We start from the raw sequence: 12,176 nt of genomic DNA, 5'->3' as shown, positions 1-12,176 counted from the left end.
CTGCATCAGTTACCAGGAAAACTGAGAGTTGTATGGATAATATACAACTAGGGCTATAACTCTAGGTCTGGATTAAACCAGCTGCTTTCTGTAACCCTTTTGTGCCTTAGTTTCCCCACCTGTAGAGTTGGATAAGAGTAATTTCCTCCCTGAAGAGCTGCCAGTGCTGGCTAGAAGCTGTGCTGTGTTACAGGATAAAGAGAAACAGTGGCTCTTATTAATCACTCATATTTTTTTCAACATTCTGCATAAATAAATTGTGTTTGTTTTGGTTTTTAAAACTTGGAATCGATGGCTGGACCAAATTATAGCTGGAAGCTGCGAGGTACAAGAGCAGCCATCCCAAGTGCTGCTCAGTTTGCTCTGTATAGGACAGAACTGCTGAGGCTGCATCACTCACAGCTCTTGAGCCCCGTGCCAGCATACAGAATTCCCTCCTTACAGCTTTTCCATTTCACGTGCCAAGTATCCAGCTCTTCAGTCTGTTATAAATCTTCTCTAATTCTGTAATTGCTTTGGTAGTGATTATAGGCAGACTCTTGTTGATCCTTCTGTGGTTTTCCTTTATCCACATTTTCTGTGGGTTCTTTTATCGTTGTGGATTCTCTTTTTTATTTCTCCAGTTCCTTGCTCCCCTTTTCCAGTTCTAGCAGGCCCCATGGCTCCAGTCCAGTTCTTCCCCCTCTGCATCTGGGCCTGCCTTTCCATGGAGCTGTCAGGGGAAGGGGGCACCTTGCACCTCTTGCATGCTTGTGAATACAGGGAGCAAACATGTAAGTTCATGCATTTAAGAACAGGCTCTGAATCATGCTGGCAGGACTGGGAGTTGCATTCAGGGATGGATTTAGAAATCATGGCAGGCAGGCAGTTGAGCATGGCTCTGAGCAGGGGTGTACTGCTCCCTAATTCCCCGTGGATGTCTCCTCAACACAAGCAGTTACACAGCAGCAGAACAATCATGCCTGGCTGTTTGCTTGGCACGTGCTCAAGTCTGTGGCCAGGTTGGTTGGTTGCTGCTGCTGAGGAGGGGTTGGAAGGGCTGTGAGGTCCCTTTCCCCTGCAGCAGTTCAGCCTCACACTTTCTGTGCTTCCCCCCAGTGCGGCAGGACCAGTAAGCCTGTTTTTGAGAGCTCCAGCACTGCCTCCTCTTCTCCCTCCCAAGATTGTAGGTTCGTTTCTCCAAATTGCACTTGTGAAAAGGTACCTGATCACCCCAGGCCTGCCCTTGGTCAAGCTGGGGTATGCATGATGCTCAGATATTCTCACCTGGTGGCAAGTGAGACCCAGACCTCTCCTGTACCACTGTGGAGGGACATGACTGATGCAAAGCTATGGCTGTTGCTTCACTCCTACAGTGGCTCAAGAGCTGTAAATCCATAAAAGGGTTGTATATTTGTGACAAATGGATTAAACTTTGAGGGGGTTGAGAGTTTGAAGAACAAAAACAAGTTTCAGAAGTGCTCAGGTGGCATTTCTGGAAGCAGCTGAGGGATTTTACAATGATTCTTAAGGGGGGGTGGGGTGTTCATGGGGGTCAGCTCACGAAGCACCTTTGAAGAGTTTTGTTTTCAGGGACTGGGGCTATTCAAAGTGGAGAAGCATATGAACTTTCAGTCAGGCTTCCTTCACATTCAGGGATTTTCGTTCTGTTGAACGGGCATTGACTACTGCCTTTGGGTTGTTTTGTCTGTTAATACACACTTCAGCTTTAATCCCATGCTGCAGCGTTCCCTTCTCAACCATGGGAGAGGCTGTTCTGTGAAAATGGCCATTTGATGTACCTTGTGGTTGAGCAGATGTTATCTTCCTTGGTAATGAAATTCTGCCTTGAGTAATTGGACATTCTTCCTGGTTCCTCGTAATTAAGGCAGGAGAAAAGAACAAAACCTGCTGATTTGATATGAGTAATTGCTTCATTATTTGCTTCCTCACCATAACCACCAGCCCAAAGAAGAGAACAGCATCACCATCAGACCATCGATGTCGACACTGTAATGCTGTGGGTCTCTGGTGCTTTGTTGTCAGATGGAGTCATGGGGAAAGGAGTTGGGAAACACACCACTAAATTATTTACTTTTTAACTGTATGCACTTAAGACCACAGCAAGAGTCTGGCTGTGCTGTGTCCTGGCCAAGTGAATCAGTCCCTGGTAAAAGCAGAGGGCTAATGTCTGAGGCTTTAGATCAACACAGCTGCCTTGCCTCCTGTATCCCAGTGTTGTGAATTGGTGCTGAGAGGCTGAACATCTGTGTCCTACTCTGCAGCAGGGTAGGGGAGAGCTGCACTAAATCCTGGCCACTGGCAAGAAGGTGGCTCAGAACTGGAGTGTGGCAGACTTCAGCTGTGTCCTTGTTGAAGGCTGTCACTGCTGTTCTTTGTGTTTAGACTTCCTGGGTTTGGTGAGTTATCCACCAAACCCAGGATACCTCAGCCATAACCTAAGAGTCTCGATCCATGTGGAGCCGAGCTCCTCTCATGCACATCTGACTGCTTCATCTCAGATTCACTCGTCTTGTTGCTCATTAATAACTAGGCACCCCAAATGCACTGAACAAACCTACCCCTTATTGCAAGCTTGAGAGCCAGGAGGCTAAATGGGAGCAGTTCCAGGCTCTATATGAGCCTACCAACAGCATCAGGGCTTGGGGTCTCCCTGGATGTGAATTCTGCTGAATTATCCCTGAGTGCTGGGGGAAGCAGTTCCAGGTCACTGCTTGTGAGTCCTCCAGACCTCTGCGTGCTGTGCTCTGCAAAGCCTGTATTTTCCAGGAAATCTATCAGAAACTTGAATCACCAAACTGATTTTGATCTCCCTCTCCAAGCTCTGGGCAGGTATGTTTGTTATGAGACTGACTCCTCCAAAGCTTGGCAGACCCAACCTTCCTGCAGCTGTGAAGTGAGGTAGTAACAAGTTAAGATAGCCCTGAGTTTTAACCTCAGCTTGGGCAACCCTTTTACAGAGCCATTCAGCCTGTGTTTTCATTTCATTTTCTTAACTAAATAAGGATAATGATGAACTTAACCAGGGCATTTTAAGGATTAACTGTGGCACATCCAGTGTGAGACCACTCCATTAGGGCTTCATGAAAGGGAGACCCATCAGAGGTGCCACAAGATTTTAATATCCTCTAGAAGGTGGCAGAAAGGGGGGCAGATTCTGCGAGTGTCTGGCACTGGTTGATCTGCTCTTGTCTCTCCTCACAAGCATCTTGCTGTCCTGGGCCCCAACAGCAGGGACTGCGCGGTGCAAAGAGAGCAGAGCAGGGACTGAACTTTGCCTTGAGCTGGGCTGCCAGCAGCCCGCCCGCCCAGAGCTCCTGCACTTGGGTTCAGCGGCCTGTCTGAACCACCGAGCCCTTCCTGTTGGCTTTGTGCACCTGACCTGCTGGGCCTACCAAAGTACGTGGGGTGAGTCAGGCCGCGCTGCACACACCGCAGCATCAAAAGCCATCCTGACTGCAGGCGCTGAGCAATGCAGGAAGCCCTTTCTTAGCCAAAAGGTCTCCTCTGTGTCTCCTCCGTCCCCTCTTGTTTCCTTTCCCTTGAATTCAGGAGCTGTCCTAGGCTGCAGTGCCACTGCTCACCCTGTGCCTGCCTCTGCAGCCGCCTCTGTGCTGGGCAGGGTGGGATGCTGGTGCAGAGCAGGGTGGAAAACTTTGCATCCTCTCTCCAGCCTCGCAGAAGTGAAAGAGCAATTGGTCAGGAGCTTGCAGGATCGTATGTAAACCAAACAGAGCTGGAGAGGGAGATGTGGGTGGTTTATAGTCCTGGCACCTGCATTTCCACCTCTAAATCAGTCAGAGATACTGTTCCCCAAAGAGGAGGCTTGGGCCAGCCCTGCTGCTTGCTGACAGGACTTTGCAGCATTAATTCCTGCTTATCCTTGCTGCTGGTCGCCCAGGGGGCTCCACTCTCTGCCATAACAGCAACTTTTGCCTACCAGGCAATGCCTTTAAGCCCCAGGGCAACACTGAGTTACTCACAGCCTCCCCATGCTTCTCCCTGGGAAAACTCAGCCTTCCTCCCCTTTTGCAAGATGAGAAACATGGTCTGAGAGGTTGAATGAGTCAGCTGGAGAGATGCAATTACACAGCACAGGGTATCTTGTGTCTACCTTTGTGCTAGTCCAGGAGACTGTAGGGGTTTCTTTCTCTGGAGGCTCATCCTTCACATATTTCTCTGCTTCCCTCCTCTCTGCAGCATGCATTACTTGATCCTGCTGCCTCCCGCAGTCTCTCCCTCACCTTCATCCTTTCCTGGGCCTCCAGCTCCCTGCCTCAGCCTGCTGTATGCAGCTGGTGGTACTCATCTCTCTTGGTTGTCTGGTCACTGAGTTGTGTTTAGTTTGGGAGACTCTTTATCTCCGTGCAGGACCCCCACGTGCTGGGGGATGTACTTGCCTGGAGGATGCTGCTGGGGAAGAGGCAGCACGTACCACTAGCAGAGAACACTACTCACGCCTGCCCTGAAGCTGTAACACATGCCGTGCAGGCTGAGCTGTGAGGAGCCAGCTGCTGCTGAGGGCATCACAGCTGGGCCTGGCTCACAGCTGCTGCAGGACGTGCAGCACCTGCAGCCTCGGTGGGTGCAGGGTTTGGGAGCCTTCCCATGCTCAGCTGTCAAACATCACCACTGCCTCCTGCATGGAGTTGGGCAGGGATGAAAACAAGGGTGGCTGACACGGCCTCTCTGAAAAGAGCCCAGCTCCACACCTCTGCTCACACTGTGCTGCTGGAGGGTGGGATGCACTTGGCAGAGGGGATGTCCCAGGCTGGCGCAGGTCAGATCCAAGCTGGTTTGGCAGGGCTGGGTGCATGAGGCTCACACGGTGCCTGCCTGTGCTGCGGCTGGGCTGAGCCAGCAGGCTGAATCCCTCACTTTCAGGAACAATAAATTCTCTCACTAATCTTATGAAAGAGGAAAGAGAAGAAGGAAAAAAAAAAAAAGGCAAGCTCTAAATGCCTTACCTATTCGAAGCCTGTGGGCTCTGCATTGTATTAAACATTAACCTGCTCTTCTGAGCCAAGTGACTGATTCTCTTGGTAATTCTGAGGCTGGGCAGGCAAAGAAAAGGATTCTTTGTCAGACAGTATTTCAGAAAAAATCCCTTCAGCCATTTTCTGTCTCATCATGTTTGTTTGGCCCTGCAGTGGAAAGCCTGCTCCACAATTTGCTGTTTGTATTTGTGCAGTCAAGCTGATCAGATGGTTGTACCCCAGCCACAGCTCCAAAAATGCTGCTCACCAGCAGCCCTGCAAAGGTGCAGGCAGACATTGCACACACAGCCAGGCACACATGTGGGACTGGACCTGTAACTGCACATATGAGCACATGTAATAACACATGTAATGAGGCACATGTGCCCAGGTGCAAGAACAGAAAGTTGTCTTCTGACCTTCTAGAAAGTGTATCCCCTTGAGTATTGAGTGTTAAAAGTAATTGTGCCCATCAGAGAGATGCAGGCAAGAGTGGATCAGGGGGTTCAGGAGTGGGTCCTGCTCCTACCTTTGCCCTTATGTGGTGTATGAGGTGGGGCAACTCATGGTGCTGTTGCTTCTGCTCGGTAAATTGTGAGTAATGATTTCAAAAGCACCCATAGAAAGAGTAACACATTGTTGCTATGGGCTTAGATTACGTGTTGACTTGAGCAACAAACCTTTGGTGGTTCAAAAGTTTTCTTGCTGAGGGAGTCTCTTGCTAACATGTCCCTGCTGGAACCAGCAATGCAGCACAGCTGTGCAGCAGTGGGTGGACTTGGTGCTGCGATGAGCCTGGGAGTGTGGGAGTGCTCCTGAGCTCTTCCAGGGCAAAGCCTGGCTGCTTAGCCCCAGATATCCCAGCAACTTCAGCTAGTTCTTCAAGTTGTGTGTTGAGTGCCTGTGAGAGGGTCAGACAATCCTGTTTTCATGTTAGAGGCAATAATGTGTGGCTGAGAAATGGTAACAAGTAGCGATGGGTCTGCATCATCTGCTCTCTTCCCCCATCCCCGTGTGATGCCAGGGTTAGGGCTGGGGGCAGAACGGGTTTTCTCCTACTGTGAGGAAGTCAAAGACCACAAAATCAAACAGAAACCTTTTCCTGCTGAAATGATGCCTTTGAGGGAGCAGAAGCTTCTCATGTGGATGTGACTTGTGCTCTGCACCCCTGCCGGGTGCCGCAGCCCGGCTGGCTGTGGAAATCTTCCCGTCCTTCCTCCAGCAGCTCAGCTCCTGCGCTTGGCCGTGCCTTCGGTCAGAGCGACCTGCTCCCTCTGCCTGGCCCTTACTAATGCCTCCAGCTCATCACGGGCTCGCGAATCCCAAGCTGGGGTTCGCGAGGGCCCGCTGAGGAGCCGCCTGCTCCCCTCGCGGCGCGGAGAGCTATAGGGATGGCAACCCGGGGCCGGCCAGGGCGGGGGGGTTCGGAGAGGAAAGAGGTGTTCGGTGCGGGGCCGGCAGCGCCGAACGGGGAGCGCCCGGGCTGCCCTGAGCCGCTCCGGCAGCTCAATCAAAGCCCTGGGGTGCGCCGGGCTGGAGCCGTGAGGTTCCGCTCCCCCCCTCCACACGCTTCCCTGGCTCCCCCCGCGCTGGTTTCCGTGCGGGGGCCGGCGGGAGGTGCCCCCGGCAGCCCTTTCCCCCCCCACACTCCCCTGACCCCCCGCCGGTGCCGGCGGAGCCGCCCGGGAGCCCCGCGCACGATGCGCCTCGGCCGCGGCCCCCCGCGTGTGGCTGCGGGGAAAGGGGGGGGGGGGGGGGAACAACGCGCGCGTCCCCTCCCCGGCCCCGCCCGCGCCCACAAAAGGCTCGCGCCCGCCGCGCGGCACCCACGGGCCCGCTCGCGCCAGCGCCTCCGCCCTATGTCGCGACTCGAAGCGGCGGCATGAAGAAATCCTCGTACTCAGGTGAGCGGGCGGACGCCTCTTCCCCGCTCCCGCCTTCGCCTCCTCCCTGCGCGGCCCGACCCGGGGCAGGGAGCAGGTCCCCCCAGGAAGGAGCGGCCGGCCCCGCAGCGCGGCTGCCTCCGGCGGGGTCCCCGCGCCCGTCGCGCTGCGTGCGGGGAGCCCCGGCGGTGAGCGGCGAAGGCGAAGTGACCGCAGGGACAGGGCTCGCTCCGGGCGAAACTCGGCGGCGCGGAGGTGGTTGTTGGGGAGGTACCTGTGCCAGCACCGGCAGAGCTGCGGGGCAGAGGGCGGCTGGGCGTTACACCGGGGCTGTGGTGCTGGGTGGGACGCTGACGCCCTTTGGGGTGGAGGGGCTTCCACATCACGGGGGGAAGAGCTGGGATCCCCCCGGGCTGTGGGCATCTCCCAGCTCCCCGTCCCAGCTTTCCTGGGCTCTGCTCTGCAGCTCCTGGTACAGTTTCTCTGAGCCCCCTGTGAAGTCTGGACAGCACTCCGAAGGCTTGGCCAGTGCACCCCAGAGCAGACACATCACCTCAAAGGGTGCATTGCTCCCCCCTGTAAAGCTCAGGTGCCTCTGGCAGCTCTTCCAAGTGCAGGACTTTGCTCTGCAGCTGATTCCTGCTCAGCTTCAGGGGCCGGCCCGTGACCCCATGCTCTGTAAGCCCAGTTCTGCCCTGCTGATGTGGGGGACACGGTGTCATCGAGCTGGCCTCCTCCTCCTCCTCAGGTCCTGAGTCACGCGTCTGACCACACCACGGGGGTGTTAGTGGCGGCTGCGAGTCACTTGGCCGTGCCATGAGCTCACAAGCCACAGGAGCCGAGGGTTTGTCTTCACTCAGAAAATTCCCTGTGGGATACTGCTGCCTGTTTATTGTTAAATTAATGAGTAATGCTTCTCTCTTGCACATTTCTCTTCTCTCATTAGTGTTGCTAAATGAGCTGCCGGGGAGGTTTTATTAAGGTTCATATGCTGGGAACCTGAGAAAGCCTAAGGACGGTTATGAGCACGTTGTGGTGGGTTAAAGTGAGCAAAAGGCACTTGCCGAATCACCCAGCACGCTGGGAGGCTGCGTTAGGGGAGCTGCCACCTCTGTGTGGGCAGAGCCAGCCTTCCACGTCCTATAAATCCGCTTTTTTTAACAAATTGGAGAGCCACTGGTGACTTGCTTTGGGGAATTTCACTGGCAATCTGGGTTACTGCTTTGATATGTGAGACAGAGTGCTGCGAGGCCTCTGAGCTTTCTACTGCCACAGAAACTGGTGGGGTGACAACGTGACTTCCCAGCTGCAAAGACTGTTCTTCCCCAGCACGTAGCTGAAGGCTGGAAACACAGCTCCTGGCTGAGGATCTCCAAAAAAACCCCCAACCCTGATGGTGAAAGGAAACAGTCAGCGTCTTCAAACACTTCTTGAGGTTAGGGAGCATCCCTCACTGGTCTTGTTTGATCCTCTCCAGTGTATGGATGTGATCTGCAGGTCAGGTCCCGCTGAACCTGGGGGATCTCAACTTGATCTCGCTGGGTTGAAGCTCCAGCCGCAATGCTGGTAGCTCCTCCTGCAATGCTGGTAGCAGGCTGCTCCCCACCCCCAGCCAGGTTTACCTTTTCTAAAGTACTTCAGGGGCAATCATTACCCATCCACGATGACTTTTGAGCACATGCCACGTAGGTGCGGCCGAGTAGGAGTTTGCCTTTGGATGCTTTGCCTCTTACGAGCAGAGCGAGACTCAGACCTTTGTGCCGTAGCCGCGGGCGCGTACGGCTCAGCCCGGTAGTGCTGTTCTTCCTGGAACTCCCTGGCAGGAGGAGAGGGAGAGGGTGAAAAGGGGACTTTACACAGCAAGTTAAAAATGAGCAATAACTGCTATTGCAGCCAGCTCTCTTATGTTTGCTTTAGGGATGTCTATTATTTCAGATGCTTAAGGCAAGGAGAGTTGTTTGGGGTTTTTTTTTTCTGAGATGTTTTACTTGTCCTGGAATACTATTATTTTAAAGTATTTTTGGTTCTCATTTTCCATTACTCAAGCACAACTGCATTGCCAAAGAAGCAATAGGCAGGATTTGTGATGAATGACATGAGGGTTTTATAGGTATTTTAAGGGATGGTGCAAATTGTTTTGGCCAAGAACTGTTTGCAGTTTTGGATTTGTGCAAGGAGTTGGTGCCTGCTGAGAGGAGGATTGTACCTAATGACAGAACCTCCACAATCATGCCTAGTGGTTAGGTGTGACCCGGGCTTACCCAAACCCTGCACTCCTGATTGCTGAGGCATGCAGGGAGAAGTGACTCCTCAGATGTGAGCTATGGCTGTAGGAATGAATGCAGGAGTAACAGAGAACTGTGATCGGATCCTCGCATCAGGATTTGGGAACAACTTTTTGCAAGTCATGGTAGGGCAAAAATGATTCTCTATAAAGCACTGTCCACATAATACACGTGATATTGGGGTTGTTGGCATCACCTACCTCAGGGAGCTCTGCGGAAAGAGCTCTGTCCTCTGGGTTGGTTTGTCATGTCCCAGGATCCCCCTCCCTGCCACAGCCCCATTGGATTCCCTTGGCATCCTGTGGATCCCAAGCACCCGTGGTAGCAGCAGTTATGGGTGTTGGGTTTGGGGTGAGCCAGCTTTGCGCCCTGCCAAGGGGCTCCCCATTCATGCAGCAGTGGAGAAGAAAAGCAAGTGATGTCTCTGGGGGGGTGGGTGAGTGCGGCAGCGTGCAGCTGTCACAGCGCAGGGACGTGCACCGCAGCGAGTGCTTGCCTGGCAGCACGTGGAGGTCGTCAAGGTGCAGTGAAGCAGCAGTGGGTAGGCTTGGGCCCCCCCTAAAACAAGCGTCATGGTTTGTGGCTGGGTGAGCGCTGCGTGTCAAGAGGTGCCTCGGTATGTGGGCTGCAACCCGTCTACTAAGGTGCTTGCAGAAACTGAGACTGAAGTTAGTGAGGCTGATACTGCGCTAGCACGGCCCAGGGTGATGCCCTCACTGCTGTTGTAAAGGTTCCTGGGTGGGACAGAGATTGACCTGGTGTTTGCAGAGCCCTGTAGTTCTCTCCCAAAGAGGACTCGTCCCCTGGCATTGTGTTTGAGCCATGGAAAAATGAGCAGAATTTTTCAGGCTGATATGCTTTTTTTTTAAATTTATTTTTTAAATTTAGTTCACTAGACAAATGACAGCACCAAGGAGACCTGTTCCTGCATGGCAGGCACTTGCTCACTGTTTAACAACCACATCTCCAACCAGCCCATGCCCTGCACTCGCGCTTCCCAACCAGGGATCCGCAGCCACAGAGCCTGCTCACATTCATGCATGTGGGTTTTCTTCCCCAACACCCTTAATTTATTCCTTTTACCACTTGATCCTTCACATCATGCTGACCGCTGCTCCAGCCCTGCCTGAGTCACTTCCCCTTTGCTGTGTGTGTGACTAGATGTGGCCGTTGATATTCCTGCTGGCTGATGCCCCTGGATTGTTCTTTGAGTGCCAGGACAGTTCAGAGCTGCCCAGAGGGAATGGGTCACACTGCCCTGAGACCTGCAGGGCTGCAGGCTGAAAATGAGCATGTTTTGACGCATGCAGGACAACCAGGCAATCAGGGCCAGTCAGCACGGGTTTATGAAAGTCAGATGGTGCTTGACCAACCTCATCTTCTGTGACAAGGTGACCTACACAGTGGATGAGGGAAAGGCTGTAGATGTTGTCTACCTGGACTTCAGTAAAGCTTTCAACACTGTCTCCCACAGCATCGTCCACCCGTGGAATAGATGGGTATACTCTTCACTGGATTAGCTCTGGTGAGGCTGCACCTTGAGTGCTGTGTCCAGTTTTGGGCCCCTCACTACAGGAAGGATGTTGAGATGCTGGAGCACATCCAGAGGAGGGTGATGAAGCTGGTGAAGGGTCTGGAGCACAAGTCCTGTGAGGAGCAGCTGAGGGAGCTGGGGGCTTTTTGGTCTTGAGAAAAGGAGGCTGAGGACAGACCTCATGGCTCTCTACAACTGCCTGCAAGGTGGTTGCAGAGATGTTGGGGTCGGTCTCTTCTCTTGATGACAAGCAATAGGACAAGAGGAAATGGCTTGAAATTGCACCAGGGAGATTTAGGTTGGAGATCAGGAAGAATTTCCGTACTGAAAGGGTTGTCAGGGGTTGGCACAGGCTGCCCAGGGAGGTGGTGGGGTCACCATCCCTGGAGGGGTTCAGAAGGCGTGTGGATGAAGTGCTTTAGGACATGATCTAGATGTGGGCTGGGCAGGGTTAGGCTGTGTTTGACCTCGATGATCTGAAGGGTTCTTCCAGCCCAGGTGATTCTATGTCCTTCCTCCCCACGCCTCTTGTTTCTCAGCAATGGCATAGGATGGGTGGCTGAGGCAAAGGCCTCGTGAGCAGGGCAGCGTCGCAGGGCAGCGTTGCAGGCCGCGCTCCGCAGCCAGCACTGCGGCTGTGAGGCAGCATCGCCCAGGTCAGCACAGTGTGCTCAACAGCTCAAAACCTTTAACAGTTCTTTGGTTGCTTTTGCAGTTAAAAACCCCTATGCATTAGGTAATTGCATTTCTAACTGGCCTGCCCTCTCTGATGGTAGCAAAGCCTGTGGTTTTCCCAGAGCACTACAAATGGCTGGGGGGCTGTGATGGGTGAAAGGGCCCCGATCCTCCAGCACGCTGTTCTCAGCTGCCTGTTTCTGCAGCTTTGCAGCTGTTGGGAGTTGCTGCAGGCAGCTGGCAAGCTTCCTCCCTGCTGCCTTGCTGTAAAAACTGAGGTGGAACCAGGAGATGTCCAATCAAAAACGCATGATTGTTGTATTTTATTTGCATGCTGACAGAATATATTGCCGTGAAGGTCAATGTGCTCTGCCACCACACGTTTCCGATGCCTCATGATGATTGATGTGATCTTGTTATGTAAAAAACCTCTATTGTAGAGGCCAGGCTGTGCTGTGCTGGGGTGGCAGGATCAGCACCGTGGGTTTGGTTGGGAGCTTCACCCTTGCCAGGTTTGGCTGGCATGTGCAGGCAGCGGTAGAGCTTTGCTTCAGGTAGCAAAACATCCTGACATCTGTTAGGAAATAGTATGCAGAACAAGAGACTCCAGCCTGTGGAGAAACTGCAACACACAACCACATGCAGAAAATAACAGAGCTATGGGGGGCCCAATAGGGCGGTTATTGGCTTCCCCAAAACATGGGTCATCTTCCCATGCCCACTTGGGGAGAGCAAGGAGAGGTGGTGCTGGGTGGCAGGGGGAGATGTTGGGGCAGGGAGAAACTTGCTGCTCCCTGTGAGTGGGGAAATCCCTCCCAACCCA

The 12,176-nt window shown here is 53.3% G+C and overlaps 1 protein-coding gene across 1 annotated transcript in view; it reads left to right on the top strand.

Moving 5' to 3' along the window:
* Window positions 1-6,858: 6,858 nt before the first annotated feature.
* Window positions 6,859-12,176, top strand: part of SEPTIN9 (septin 9) — a gene marked incomplete at both ends in the record, with an annotated part of 129,449 nt that continues 124,131 nt past the window's right edge. The window contains one exon of the mRNA XM_084273343.1: window positions 6,859-6,880. Within this exon, the coding sequence (XP_084129469.1) occupies window positions 6,859-6,880 (22 nt within the window). The remainder of the gene's footprint in view (window positions 6,881-12,176) is intronic.

This window comes from Gallinula chloropus (assembly GCF_964237585.1).
Source record: "Gallinula chloropus genome assembly, chromosome: 20".
Classification (NCBI taxonomy): domain Eukaryota; kingdom Metazoa; phylum Chordata; class Aves; order Gruiformes; family Rallidae; genus Gallinula; species Gallinula chloropus.
This window is presented reverse-complemented; position numbering and strand designations above follow the sequence as displayed.